This window comes from Corvus hawaiiensis, chromosome 6 (assembly GCF_020740725.1).
Source record: "Corvus hawaiiensis isolate bCorHaw1 chromosome 6, bCorHaw1.pri.cur, whole genome shotgun sequence".
Lineage (NCBI taxonomy): Eukaryota > Metazoa > Chordata > Aves > Passeriformes > Corvidae > Corvus > Corvus hawaiiensis.
The window spans coordinates 49,861,629-49,876,685 of NC_063218.1; the positions used below are offsets into that span (position 1 = coordinate 49,861,629).

The 15,057-nt window shown below is 39.9% G+C and overlaps 1 protein-coding gene across 3 annotated transcripts; it reads left to right on the forward strand.

The window, feature by feature from the left end:
- Nucleotides 1-1,722: 1,722 nt before the first annotated feature.
- Nucleotides 1,723-14,858, forward strand: UEVLD (UEV and lactate/malate dehyrogenase domains). Of its 3 annotated transcripts, none has more exons than XM_048307137.1 (12): nt 1,723-1,806; nt 3,895-3,979; nt 4,614-4,676; nt 5,411-5,574; nt 6,426-6,561; nt 6,992-7,113; nt 7,727-7,832; nt 9,585-9,755; nt 10,517-10,690; nt 10,956-11,040; nt 11,659-11,782; nt 13,100-14,858. In XM_048307137.1, the coding sequence occupies exons 1-12, from the start codon at nt 1,765-1,767 to the stop codon at nt 13,262-13,264; spliced, it is 1,437 nt and encodes a 478-aa protein (XP_048163094.1). In that variant the 5' UTR covers nt 1,723-1,764; the 3' UTR covers nt 13,265-14,858. The 3 variants fall into 3 exon arrangements, with proteins under 3 accessions (XP_048163094.1, XP_048163096.1, XP_048163095.1); XM_048307138.1 differs by lacking the exon at nt 1,723-1,806 and adding an exon at nt 2,192-2,292; XM_048307139.1 differs by lacking the exons at nt 10,956-11,040; nt 11,659-11,782; nt 13,100-14,858 and adding an exon at nt 9,891-9,975 and having other exon boundaries at nt 10,517-10,602.
- Nucleotides 14,859-15,057: the final 199 nt, after the last annotated feature.

Below are 15,057 nucleotides of genomic sequence, written 5' to 3' on the forward strand. Positions count from 1 at the left end.
GTGTTAGCCTGCTAGCAAGATATTTCATTCCCTAGAGATTAGTTGGTCAGAATCTGTTGATGATTGCAAATGATGTTTGGAAAAGATTTTGAGTCAGAGGGCACAGACCCAGCTTGGAATTTAAATAAGTCTGAACAGTGAGTACTAAGAAATTTGAGTCTGTAGTTTGGGTGCAAGCTTAGTCAAGGGTGACTTCTAAGCCTTAAATAGAAACACTACTACCAGCAGCAGTGTGTCACTGCCATGGGGGTGTGGTCACTGTCCTGGTTGCCATGATTGTTTTGGTTATGTATGAACACAGAGAATTTAAAAAACATTTCCAAACATCAAACTTACTAATAACTGTAATTATCTATCAGACTGTCCCAGTTGTTTTTACCATGAAATAATGAGAAATAAAAAATTCAGATTCTTGAGATTAACAATTTTAAAGGAATGTTTTATCCTCAAACATTAGTCTGTGCTAGGATCTTTGTGAAATAAAATTATTTTCAAGTTATCTCTTAAAAGATTTAGATAAATGTTCATGCCAATCATTCTGTAACAGTTTAACCAAAGAGGTACTATGCTTGCTGGGCAAATGATGTTTTTGAAGGGCTGATGAAGTTCCTGAAAGACTGATCTTGTGCTACTTTCCAAACTGAACATCCTTCATTACATCACACACAACAGTTTCAGCACAGAAGCAGACTCAGCAGCAGTAAACAGTATGTATGATGGAGAAGCCTGATGAAGGTTGTTCTAAACCTAATTATTTTCTGCAATTGCTGTATCAACAACCTGTGTCCTTAGTTACTGTCCGCTTCAGGCCTTGTATCAGTGAGGGAGAAAAAAATTGTATGAGCTTTCTCAAGATCTTACTCCTTGTAAAAATGTGCTACTATCATGCTTGGTCTGTCCTGTTCTGTCCTGTCAGTTTTCTGGTCAGTCAGGGGGCATTTGTCAGAACTGGCATTTGTCACCATTTACCTTGCTGAAACAACTGTGTTTTCCACTGAATTGGCCATCAGACTTGCACGGCCCACTTTCCAGAAGGCAGTTTTCTGGTGTCTCTGCTGTGTGGCAGGGAGGCTTAAAAAAGAAGAGATTAAGGTAGGGAAACAAATTCATGTCAGGTTTGTATTTACATACTTTTAACTCCATAAAGCTGCAAATCAGTTTCGATACTGTCAACATAGAGGGAAGAAATCCCCGCATGCCTCTAATATCTGTGTATGGTCACAAGGATGGTGAAGGGTCTGGAGGGAAAGCCACAGGAGAGGTGGGTGAGGTCACTTGACTTGCTCAGCCTGGAGGAGACGGAGACCTCACTGCAGTTACAACCTCCTCATGAGGGGAAGCAGAGGGGCAGACACTGCTCCCCTTCTGTGGTGACCAGTGACAGGATGCAAGGAAATGGCCTGAAGTTGTCAGGGGAGGATTAGGCTGGATATCAGGAAAAGGTTCTTCACCCAGAAGGTGGCTGGGTGCTGGAACAGGCTCCCCAGGGCAGTGGTCACAGCACCAAGCCTCACAGAGCTCAACAAGCATTTGGACAATGCTCTCAGGCATATGGTGCGACTTCTGGGGTGTCTTGTGCAGGGCCAGGAGTGGCACTCCATGATCCTGGTGTCTATGTGCCCTCCCGCCCGCAGATCCACCACAAGGATCATTAAACCCTCCGTGCTTTCCCACGTCGGCCGGGACGAGCCCAGCCCAGCCCAGCGCCCTGAGGGGCGGCGCTGCCCCGCGCGGGGGCCGCCGGGAAGGCGGCGCGCGCCCGCCATGGCGCTGGCGGAGGAGGCGCTCCGGAGGCAGCTGGGCAAGGTGCGCGCGCGGGGAGGGGGCGCGCGGGGAGGGGGCGCGCGGGCGGCGCTGAGGGCGGGGAAGGGAAGGGAAGGGCCGCGGGAGCGCGCGGGAGCGGGAGCGCGCGTGCCGGACGGGCCGGGAAGGGCGGCGGTGTCCTGGTGCCGAGGGACTCCCGTCCCGTCGCATCCCGGTGTCCGCGCTGTCCTAATACAGCTGAACTTTAAGTTGCAGTGGTTTCACGCCGTGCCTCACAACTGAAACTTTACTCTTCCCTCAAAAATTGATTTTTTAAAAATTTTAATTTTTTTTTTTTTTTTTTTTTTTTTTTTTTTTTTTTTTTTTTTTTTTGGGTGTCATTCCCCTCGTTAGCGCCTCCACGCCTTAGGAGCACAGACGCGTTGTTGTAGCATCTTCTCTGAGCCTTTTAATTTCCATGTGAGAAACTGAGGTGGGCGTATTGAAGCTTTGGGCATGCCAAATAATTTTGGGTGCGAAATGAGGAAGGTCTGTATCTGAGTCACCTCGTAAATCCTGCGGTCTTTAGAAGAGGACAGACTTTTTGATAGGAATGCCTCGTTTTGTATTACGAATAGAAGGAGGCCAGCTAGGGAAAGATGACTGGTTTCACAACCAGATGTATCGATGCTTTTAAAAAATGTTGTAAGTGTAAGTTGTATTGGTGCTTTTTTCTGGTCTTAAAATCAAGAGTCAAACACGGTTAGAAGGGAAAAAGGGATTTTACCTTGGTATTTATTTTAAGGATCCTTAGGTGCACACGTCCAGGTCGAGTGCACCGAAAATGCACATCACAATGCACCCCCCAATAGATCTGGTATAACATTATAGGTTTTACTAATTAGCAAATCTATCAAAGATTCCCCAATGAGAGGCTCGAGTGAGCCCCCCTCCCCAAGGAACCTTCCCCTGGATGGTTCTGTCTTAGTTTACAGAATGTGTTCTGGAGAGGAAGCTTCTAAAATGTTGAGTCTCCTAGCCTGACAAACAGGTCCAACAATGTAGGTGAAAAGCACTAATACAGAAGTTGTAAAAAACTTATAATGGGGGTATAAAAAAAAAGGCAAAAAATCTTCATGGCATCAGTACAGACATTCATAATTAGGGAACTAACTTTTTTTTTTTTTCTGCATGACTTTGCAGAATCTTGTGATGGGGAGAAGCCAACTAAAAGGTGTTTCTTGTCATCAGCTCTGTGTTTTCCTGTAGAAAGTAGAAAATAACTGTGCCATGCTCATAGCTGTCCTATTGCTGCTGGGGTGACAGACTGAAGAGAAATTCGATTTTAGCTGCTACTTTGTGACAATTATTCCAGGGCACTGAGCAGCTCTTTAAGCCACTGTCAGACAGCAGTTTTGTTTGCTTAGGCAAGGGTTCCAAAAAAAACAGCAGCAGGTTTCCTGAATGAGAAATAGAGGCTCTAATCTAGGAAATGGAAAGCAGTCTTTATAACTTTGGGATGTGGGAGGATGCAAATCTCTTGGAAGTTCACATGTCGGACTGGCTGGGGACAGTCTCAATGAAGCCGCAGTGATTCGTTTTCTCAGCTCTCAAGGACAGCTTAAAAATGAAAAAAAAAAAATTCCCAGAGGCTAATTACTTATACATTTAACATGTTTGTGGAAAGGGACATCTTAGGAAACTGTTCTAAAATGTGTGCAGGTGGATCTGAGTTTAACTGTGTCAGTAAGAAAATAAACCCCTTCTAAGAGGTTCATATTTTTATATTCTTTTTAATTATTGTGTAATTGTAATTATTGTGTAATAGTTGTGTATTGTGCAGAAGAGACTAAATTCTCCTAAACCCCTGTTCACACAGCTGTAAAGGGGAAGAAATGGTGTATAGGGAGTGATGCTCAGAATTTCAGAATTCTTATGCAGCAACAGCAGACCTGCAATAGCTTCAAAGCTTTTTTGTAATCAGTTCTTTCTGATAATTTATTTCACATCAAAACTATTTATAATACAAGTAATTATGACCTTCCCGTTCTTGCGTTTCTGCCTTCTCTAGTGGCCTTTCCCCTATCTCTTGTAATGAAAGAACCCTTTGAAGTGAATCTTTTTTCCTTATTTTTTTCTCCCCCTTCCCAGTATAAATTCAGAGACCTGACCATAGAAGAGCTGAAGAATGTTAGCAAGACCTACCCCAACTTCACTTTCTCCATGAACACATACAGTAAGAAGTGATACAGTTACTTCGAACTATTCGTGGGGATTCTTACTTGCCATAAATGCAGACTGTGTGTAATAGAATGTGAATATGTTTCAGTTGTGTTCCTGTCTTTATGTTGACTTGCAGTAAAACTTCTCATGCTGCGTTACTGTTCCTGAATGCTCTTCCAAGAGTGCATACATATAAAAACCTCAGCAAGTCATTTACTTCATCTTACTTCAACTTGTCAGTAATTATAGAATATTGATGCTTTAAATTCTTTATATGCAACACCATTTTCCCTATATGTTATTTTTATATTAAAGTATTTTGATGGCTTTAGCTTATAGAGTGTGACTTCCAGAATCCATCAGCCTGACTGGAAATTCCTACAACATCAGAATTACCCAGGACAAGGGGTTTTCAGACTAATGATGAGCTTAGTTGTACCAATGCAATTTTTGTTAAAATTTCATTAAGGAAATATTTAAAAGGATAGGGGGGACCTTAGTAACATTCTAGTCTCGGTTCCTTCAGGAGCAGTATATTTGATTTCTAAAGAAAAATCACCATTGTATATTTGTAGTTATAGATGGGATTGCTATGCCAGGTTTGAAAGGAGTTATTATTTTCTTTTAAATTACATTTTTAATTTCAGCCTTCAAGGATGGATCCCAGAAGGACCTCCTGAATTTTAGTGGTACTGTTCCAGTGAAATATGGTAAGATAAATCAAATGTAATTTTCTTGCCAGTTATGAATCAAAATGTAAAATGTGTTGGGTGCTGCATCTTAACAGTTCACTGTGCAGTGTCTTCAAAGTGGGCTGGAAAGGATTTTACATGAATTGGCAGAAGCCACTTCTACTGCATAAACAAGTGCACAGGTGCTGAAATGAGGTGGTATTAATTAAATAAGTAAATTAACTATTAAAAAAATGGTGTTGTTTGAGACCGTGTAGGCAAACTCTTTGGTGCTAATGGAGCTTGTGTGAACTGAGACCTACACTTGTACAGACAGTGTCCAAAAATAACTAGTAGGCAGCTTTTTATTTTCACCCTAAAGCCTTTGAAGTCTGGTGCAAAGCTCTTTATAGATGTTTTTTTGTACTAGGTGTGTTAAATCTTAAAATAAGTATGGAATATATGTATGAAACCTTTCTTTGCTGGGAAGAGGGGACAGGTTGGCTAAGAGAGGACCCTGGGAAGCAAAACAGCAACAAAGCATTATATTAAGAAAGGCACAATCAGTAGCACTTCAAGTTGATCCAGACAAGTCTGGTTTTATTAATTAGCCTAAGTAATATAAATACTTTCCAGTGTGAATCTGGAAAGTGATCTGTCAGGCTTTTTGCCTTTGTTATTACTAAGTGTGAATCATATCACACACACAACTGGTCTTCAGCGCCTCTTCCCGATGCAGATGTTAGTAATGGCTTTTATTTTATGTTGAACAGGTAATTCCTATAACATACCTATTCATCTGTGGATCCTGGATTCTCATCCCTTTGCTCCTCCCATTTGCTTCCTGAAGCCGACTGCAAACATGGGCATTTCAGTGGGAAAACATGTTGATGCACGTGGCAGGATTTATTTGCCCTACCTGCAAAACTGGAGCCATGTAAGAGGTGGAGTGGCTGGCAGGGGAAGGAAGTGTTTGGGAATACTGCATGGTATCATTTGGAGCTTTCAGGCAGTCTGAGGCTTGTAAAGGAAGTTGGAAGTGATTTTAACAAAAAAAAGGGACTGATTCTTTACAAAGCAATGTAAGCCTCATGATACTTTGTTGCTATGAATAGTGAGACCAGTTGAGTGTCCCTCAGGAAAGTTCAATGAAAGTGTCTACCTTTTGGGTGTTTCTCTTTTGGCAGAGCTCTGAAACAGCACAGAGATTCAGAAATCAATTCTGTTGCTAAATGATTTTATGCTCTGTATTAAATTACTCACTTCAATATGACTGCCAGGCCAGTAAAAATGATTCAATGAATGCCAGCTTTTTGAAATGAATGGGCTGTATTTTACATTATTGATACAGAAATTCCTATGGGAGCTTCTGCTGACTTCACAGTGTGTTTTGCCTGAAGGAGGACTGAATTGCCAGAATTCTGGACAGTTGAGCTCATCTAAGAAGACTGAACTATCTTTTCTTTAGCTAGGACTTCTCTCTTTTGTAATACTGGATGTGGTTATACCAAAGGTTTCCATATGTTCATGGATGACTTCAAAAATTAATAGCACTGGTACTTTCAATTTTAGAATTCCTTTTTGTTAAATTCCTTTTAATCCATACTCCTGTTTGGAAAGCAGCTTCTCAAAGTGATGCTTTTCTTTCCCTTAGGTGTTTGTGTAAATGTTAAGAGTGTCAGTATTTATAATTTGATTAAATTTTGTATGGCTCTGGCAGCTCACAGCTGATACCACTATATGAAATAGCTATTCAGCTGTTTTGTCTTCTGTATTGCTGTATTTCAGCCTAAATCAACTCTCATTGGATTAATCAAGGAAATGATTGCAAAGTTTGAGGAAGAGCTCCCTTTGTATTCACTGTCATCTTCTGATGCAGCCAGGCAATCAGAACTTCTCTCCTATATTGCAAAGATTACTGAAGGTGGGGATGTTTTCATGGACTTGTTTCTAATGTTCTTATAAAATATATTCACTTATTGTCATTATTTGATGTCACAAAGAAGACTCCATGGTTTATATTTTACAAGTTTTATGCTCATGGGATGTATTTACACCTGTAACAGCAGCAAAGGGGGTGCTGTTTTTGTGGTATTAGTGTCTAGCTTCCTGCTATTATCATGCTCATCTATTTCTACTTAGTGAAAAAACATGCCTATCTAGAGAGGAATATTTGTGTTTTACACCTTGCAAGTTGTGGTGAATTTTCTGTGGTCAGGCTTGACTGCTGTTTTGAAAAAGTTCATGTAACTTGACTTAACTCTGGCATAACCATGATCCTTTCTGAAGCAGCAATAGTTGTATTGATACAGTGTGGACCAGCACCTAATTTTGTGGTTTTCTTTTAATTGTAGGAGAGACTGACATGAAATCAAGGAGTAAAACTGGAGGCAAAAATGAAGGATGTTTTAACAAAATTACTGTTGTTGGAGCTGGAGATCTTGGCATTGCCTGTGTACTAGCAGTTGCAGCAAAGGTACATAATTATGAAAAATAGCAACAGACCTGATTAATAGAGAGGATTCCAGTCTAGTTCTTAATATCTCACACTAAGGAATACCTCATCAGTTTTAACAACTGTCACTGCTTAGGTCATTTGTCTCTTCAGTTTACTTATGGACATGCAGAGGTGTTCGTTTTCTGCCCTGGTTTCTCAGTCAGCTCTTTTAATTATAAGAGTTAAATACTGAATTCACTTACTTTGAAAAATCCTTAAAGGACTCTTGCCTGAGTGGTAGCCTGTCACAATGGGGATCTCCTAGTTCCCTGGAAAAGAATAGTCCATAGATGGTCTGTACTTCATCACAGCTGCATGTTAGATGCAACAGTAGTGTCAACATTTTTGACTTCCCAGAGATAGTTCTGTAAGTTTTTTGTTTGTTTTGTAATGTGTTTTTTTCCAGTTAGACTTCTTAAACTAAATCCTTTCTCTTGTGATTTGGGTGTAATTTTCACCAGTAATTTTGTTTGATTTGTACATAGTACAGCAAACAATGAAATGGGAGGAATTTGGGGTTTTATTCTTCACTCCCACAAGAACAAGTTTTCTTTTGGTTTATTATTGACCTGTATTTTTTTTATTCATACAGGATGTTGCAGACAAGGTGGTTCTTTTGGATCTTTCTGAAGGTGCAGCAAAAGGAGGAACCATGGATTTGGAGATTTTTGCTGTGCCAAATGTGGAGATCAGCAAAGGTATGAGATGTTGTTTCTGGAACAGGAATGAGTGCTGTACTGTGTGTGCTTGTGCTCATTTTAACGAGAGCAGGACACCTGGGAAGATACAGAGGCACATAGGCTCTCTTTTTTTAAAAGTCTGTATGTGCAGATAAGAGGCTAATGCTGAAACTGGACTCATGCAGAAATACAGAGAAGCCAAGCTAAAACTTCAGTGTCATGGGCAGAGAAGAGGGAAAGGAGGGGAAAAATACATGCATAGGGATTAGTGAAGGCTGTGAAAGCAGTGTTCAAAAGGCTGACAAATAAAGGTATGTTTCAAAGTGCTGCTTTCCTAGATTGATGTTCATTAAACATGCACATGGCCAATAATCACTTAATTACTATCACTTAGTCCTTAATCACTATCACTGCATATTCAAACAATGAATTCTTAATAACTTTGTCCTCAGTCAGCTGTGAGCATACAATTCAACAGTCAATGCCATGTCTCTGTAATTAGTGATTAGTTACAGTCTTTGATGGTCTTTGATGGTTGCAGAGGTTGAGGCCATGCAGCTCAGAAGTTTTTCCACAGGGAAAGCTGGAACTGAATTAAACAACATTCTTCCTTGCTTATGTGTCATGTTTCCATGTTCCTTGCACCCTTTGCGAGATGAAATGAGGGGTTTTCTTGTGCTTCTCTTTTAATTTTATCTTGTTTTGGGGACAGAGATTTGTTCTGGTTCCCCCAGACATTTTTGTGGCTTATTCTGCACCTGGCATTGCCTGCTGTACATTCTTTGATCTTAACTTGCCGGTTTTACTGCTAGCACACTTTTTTTTCCTGAACCCTGATTGTGCAGCTGTACCACAAATCTGTTTGTGCCTCTCTGGTTGCCTGTTGTATGTGTGCACTTAGCTGTGGTATAAGAAGCTTGTGTGTTGTTGCTGGCTGTGCTGTTGGTAGTGTTACAATACTATAAAATGCTTATACACTGTCACCTGCTATTTCAGTATGTTTATATCTAGGTTTGGGGCAAGCAGGTATTAATTATATCCTGCTTAGTATGGTTTTAATTTGTCAGTGCATGAGGCCTCTGCTTTGGCTTCAGCTGGTTCCGAAAGTGGTGCAACAGTCAGATCATTTTGCTTCTGTGTCCAGGCTGATCACCTGTGTGGCACTCAGATATTCAGAGCTACCTGCTCCAGGCAGCTTTGACCTACAGATTCCTGCAGCAAGCGTGGTTGTGTGTTTCTTTGGGCTAATAAATACAATTTGTCTTTTATTTGAGTTAATAAATAGATTTTTGGAGTGCTTTTCATGGTTGTCTACATGTCCTTGATTGAGGTATAAGATCAAAAATTACAGAAGAAGCCTCAGATAAGGAGTAAAAGTCTCCTCTTTGTTAACAATTGGTATAGAATAAAAGGAGCCTTTTCATGGCTTTTTTTTTTTTTCTTTTTTGCCAAGAAAATTTGGAAAAGTTTATCTGTCAAAGCAGTCTAGATGTTTTCTGGTCTCTGCTCTGTAACCTTGGACAAATTGTAGTCTGGCTTTTGTGATTGGCAACTATAAAACAGGAAAGTAGTTCTGTGGGAGAGCTGTGTTTTATAGGTGCTGTGGAAGTACCCCAAATTCCACACTGGAGGATGGGGAGGGACAGGAGGTGAAGAATCCCTAATTAAGTTGGATGTTGTAGTTCAGCGTTTAGAACAGCTCTTGGTTTTGCATCCAAAACTCTGTAGAATAACATAAATTTCAAAAATACATTTTCTTTTTATTTTCAGATTTTTCTTCTTCAGCTGATTCCAAAGTTGTGGTGCTTACAGTCAATTCTCTGGGTAATGCTCAGACTTACCTTGATGTCATACAAAGCAATGTGGATTTGTTCAGAGGAATTATTCCAGCAATATCACACTACAGTCAGAATGCTGTTCTCCTTGTTGCTTCTCATCCAGGTATGCTGGTACTTTGCATAATGTTCTGTCCCTCACCTGGCTTTTTCTTTGCCCTGTTTTAAAAGTATGTTACTGCTGAATTACACCCAGTTAGTCAAAAGTTCTTGCTACTCTGAAAGATGTTTTCCTTTTCAGCTTTGAGCAGGACACTGTCTTTGAGGGTTTTTTCTTTACTGTTACCAAGATAAAAGAAAATAGTGTACTTTGTTTAGTGTAACAGGTATGTATTTCTGTGTGTTTCTGTGCATAGTTTCAACCTGGCTGTATCTACATGATTAGCATCCATTGGCTGTTGTCTTGTCAGTTGTGAGTTTTATGTGTACATTTCTCCTGTGCAGGAAGGATAGATCTCTGTGTGTTATGTCCCATATGATCACACTCACAGGCTACTCATATACAAAGTACAGTGTTGATATTAAGTATTGCAGCTAGATTTTGGTGGAAGGTTTAAATCATCCAGGTCAGTGATACTGTGAACTAAGACAAAGAAAAATCACTACTTAAAAAGGAAGGACGTGAGTGTGAGCCTCTATCCTGTAATGCATTGGAAGACAGCCCCTTCTTACTCTCTTACTCATTATTGTTGTTATTTTTTCACTTCTTCACCACCTGACTTGGTGTTTTAGGTTGAAATAAACTACCAACACGTTCTTACATGCTTGTGCCATTTCTAAAGTAAAGAAGTCCAGAGTCATAATTTGCAGTTGTGTGGAATTTTGAGTGGTCCTTCATTGGCAACATATTTTTTCTTTCACATTTAGTTGAAGTAATGACATTTGTGTCGTGGAAGCTGAGCTCATTTCCTAAAAGCAGAGTAATTGGAGTAGGTGCCAACCTTGATTCTGAGAGATTTCAGTACATCCTGACAAACCTTTTGAAAGCAGAGGTGCTGGCAAAAGATGCCTGGGTTATTGGTGAACAAGGGGAAGACAAAGGTAAAGTGGTACTTTATGATGACTATGAGCATATAATGTCCTGGCAGTGCTTAAATAATTGAATAATGAAAGAATAATTGAGAAAAGTAATAAGAAGAGTGGTAAATTTTCATAATAATGGTTTTAAGTAATACAGTTCTGGGGTACCAAAGTCTGTAGACTTGGAGTGGTAGCAAAAGTGTTTGACATTTGTCACAGGAAGAAAAAAAAACAGGACAAACCATGACCTCAGATGCTTTTTTTTTTGTTGTTTTTTTCTATCTAGTATCATCATGGACCAGCTGTAATGTAGCTGCAAATCAAACAGAAGCAATGGCTGCTCGTAACTCAAGGGAAAAGGTGGCTAACAGGTAACACCATTATAACCTTATTTTTTTCCTTCATGTTTAGGCACTTGATGCTCATATGTTCTTCAGCTCTTTATGAAGGGGGGGAAGCTTGCTCTAAAATGTTCATATGTTGAGTTTATAGGAAATTGTAGGTCAGGTTTTCACTTTTATGGATGTGTATATGGCCACTGTTTCTCTGAAATTCTTACTAACACCGTGCCTGGGGTGATGTAAGAAGACACCACAATATACACCGGAATATCAGAGCTGTTTGATTGTGTATGTAAAACTAATTCTAGACAAGCCTCTGGCCCACTTTTCTCAGAGCTTCTGTTGGAAGCATTTGCTTCAAAGCAAAGCACCAGTTTGGATGAATTTACGTGATTTAATTATCAGTTACACCTCTTGACAGAAAAGAGAATTGTTATTAGTGTAGATAAAAGGTATTGGAAGGAAATTATTTTCAGCAATTCTTTATTCCATTTTGTTGTTTTCCAAAACAGAGAATCATATTTTTATAGTACACTTTACCTGATATGGTACACTTCAGCCTGTCTTCTGGGTTTTACATAAAAACCAAAATAAGAATAATTGAAATCTAAACATCATGTTTTTCTCCTTTTCCTGGTTTACATATAGAGCTATGGAAGTTCTAAAGGGAAAAGGTCAGAGATCCTGGTCTGTGGGGCTCTCAGTTGCTGATTTGACTGACAGCATTCTGAAGGATAAAAGAAAGGTTCATTCTGTATCCACTCTGGCAAAGGTAAATGTGTTATTAATACCTTTTGGTAGGCACTGTAATTATATTATTTATTATGGATATGACCATTAACTTTAGCAGCACAGACATCTCAGTCTTCTGAAGTAGTGCTACTGCCATTACTTTCTTCCAACAACAGCACTCCATTCTAGTCCAAAAATGAGTAAAAATCACTTACTGTTTTAATCCAAACCAATAGTAAGAGTGGATTATTCTCCCAAAAATAATAGTCCAGAGAGACAGTACATTCAAGGTTGCTGCCCAGCACCCCTGGAATAACTGGATTTGGCAAATGAAATGGGAGTTTTAGTTCCCAAGTGCTCAGTATTGAACGTAGATTTTTTTTTAGGGGCCAAAAGATTTCTGTATCTTTTCTGAAAGTATAAAATGCATTTTCTGCCAGTATTTTATTTGATCAGGTTGAAACAGCTGCTTTTTTACTCCTTAGTACTTTACTTATGAGGAGAATTATGAAGCAATAGTTAACTTAAAATTGTAGACTGCACTTTGTTTAAAGTTTCTCCTAAGAGGCTTCATTAAAGCATTAGGTCAATCCATATGACAAGAAAATCCATGTAGAAATGTTTACTTGTCACTTCAATTTAGAGCCTTCAGAAGGACAATTTGCATGTCCCTGTGCAGGGAAGTTGAGCTGGCTGCTTATTTTATTGAGTACAAGCACACACCTATTTAAACCATTATGTTTCAAGTGAGGTTTTTAATCATTCCTGAACTAAATGTAGATACAGAGGAGTGACAAGTCTCTTAAAGTGAAGAGTAACTACAGAATGTAAAGTTTCCCAGACAGATCCCAAAAATGAACACCATCTACAGTGTAAACTTGAATTATAGGGATATAAGTTCAATGAATTCTTTCACAGAATCTATATGGGATCAATATGTGAAAAATATGTTCCCCAGTTCTTAGGCTGCATTATTTATTTTTTCAGTCCTAAAAGAACAAAGGATACTGCACTGTCAAGTGTCCCTGCTTGTTCTACCTAAGAAATGGTGTTTAGTGGTATAAACTTTGCTTGCATTATAGAGATCTCATATATCTGTATTGGAAAAATTGCCCAACTGTGGCAATTTCATGGTTCACAAATTTTTATCTGCACAGTAATATTTTACAGTTTCTATTCAGTAACCAATTGCCCAGTATCTAAAGTAAATGGAATTTGACTTATCCAAACATGCCAGATGTTGGAATATCCTCGTTAATTAAAATAATGAAGTAATTTTGTGTAGTTGTATGCTTTTGTGGAGTTGCAGCAGAAATAAGTAACTCTGTGTGTGACTGTTCTTTGTGTGTTGTTTCAGGGATGTTGCAATATAAACAGTGAAGTATTCTTAAGTCTTCCATGTATTCTTGGAACCAGTGGAGTGATTGAAATGGTCAGACTGGAGGAAGACCCTCTGGTGCAAGAGAAACTGCAAAGCAGCGCAGGCTCAATTCATGACCTCCAGCAGCAGCTGAGACTGTAAGGAAGCACAAGGGAAGCCTGTGTCTGCTCACTGAAGTCGGAGATTTGCAAGGCAGAAGAGGTTGCTTCATATATGTGGATTTCTGTAGAAAACAGGAAGCTTTGTTACTTTACTTTCCAAAAGTGCTTTCTCAGTTTAGGTTTAAATAATTTAATACTGCACCGTACAGCAATTTTTCCTTGAAAAGTGCACTTTCAGTAGCCAAAATGAGGCAGGTAACATGCAAGAATGTTTTACCTAAATTCAGGTGGCACTTGCCTGTGGCTTTTGGCGGCCAACTATAGCCTGATTCTTGGGTTATTCTTAGCTCTTTGCACCTCTTTAGGAGGCAGTCCTGGAGCGTGGCTTACCCAACTCTGCAGAAACTCCAGTGTGCAGAGCCCACTTGAACCCTTCCTCATGGCTTTTAAATGCTGCATCTGAGGCTTGTTTAGGGAACGGTCACACTCCAGCTCCTCAGGGCACTGGGCATGCAATTCCATAGCTCCATCTTTCATGGCTGGAGATGCTCATATGTCAGTGGACTCCTGCCATTTACTAAGGGGAGCATGATGTTCACAGTATCCTTCAAACCTGAACTATTGGGTATGGATTTCTGTTCACACTTAATGATGTCTGAAATACTCTGGTCATGACTTGCTTGCTTTTATTTTGTAAGGACATTCAGAGCACTAAAGCACCTGCAGTTCTCACTACACACATGCAGCACTGGAACAGGGGCTCTTCCTGAACAGGAGGAGCAGTGGCTGGACTTCAAAGAAAGGGTAAAATCTAGTAGTTAAACAATGCAGGAGTATCTGCTCATTCAGACCTCAATCCAAAGCCAGCTGAGGCAAGGGAGCTTTACATCAGCCTCAGGAGAAGGCAACAGAACCTGTAACCCTCTTCCTTGGAGGCTGAGGATGTGATGAAAAAGCAGAATGTGGATTTTTCGGTAAAAAACAGATGTTTTAGAGCTCAAGGGGTTTTTTGGGTTCTAACCTCTTGAATCACTGCACTGGTAAAAGACTGTATTCCTCCTGATGATACCTCAGCATCACATGGCAGGCACAGGGGATGTGGGCTGCCCTCCTGCAGTGCGCAGCTCAGGAATGTCATTCCACGTTTATGCTTTGAGGGGGAACTGGTTAAATATTGTTGAAGCTTTCTAAGCAAAAGTAGGATCTGTGACAGAGCAAAAGATCTGATCCTTTGTGCCTTCCAGTTACATCTCACAAAGAGCCAGACATGCAGGGAGATCTGAGTGTATACTGATCTCAGAACTGGGATAAAAATTGAAAGAAAAAAACCTTCAGTAATTCATACCTTTTTTTTAATTGAATACTCAAATTTCTTTCATTGTAGTGGTAAATGATGGGGCAAAATTAGTGATGGGTGCAGGTAACCAAGTTTGCTGCTATGTTTTTTTAAAGCTGCACTTTGGGGGTTGGTTTTTTTCACTTACTTTGGAAAGAAAACAGTATGAATTTAAGGTTTTACATTGTTTATCATGGTGTTGTTTCTCATCTCTTGAGCATTTCTTTTCATGCGAATAGTCAAACTGTTTATTTAGTTTGGTGCTTTTGTAATAATCTTAAAATGCTGCCAACTCTCACAGGTGTGTTTCATAGATTAATGCTCCTGATCTTGCGTTTGTGTCATATTCCTGGGAACAACAGCCAGAGGGCCGCGGTGGGAAACAGCGCTTTGCTTTAGCACGGGCGATGAACTGCCAGAAAGGCCTTTTAACAATAAACAGCGCTGCAAAGCCGTTCTCAGGGGCTGCCTGGCATTCCCGCCCCGCGGCGGCGGCG

Bases quoted from the DNA above. Each gene is read 5' to 3' on its own strand.
- UEVLD (XM_048307137.1), top strand. From the start codon at position 1,765: ATGGCGCTGGCGGAGGAGGCGCTCCGGAGGCAGCTGGGCAAG. The intron at 4,677-5,410 runs GTAAGATAAATC...TATGTTGAACAG, and splicing joins TACTGTTCCAGTGAAATATG to GTAATTCCTATAACATACCT. The intron at 7,833-9,584 runs GTATGAGATGTT...TTTTATTTTCAG, and splicing joins AAATGTGGAGATCAGCAAAG to ATTTTTCTTCTTCAGCTGAT.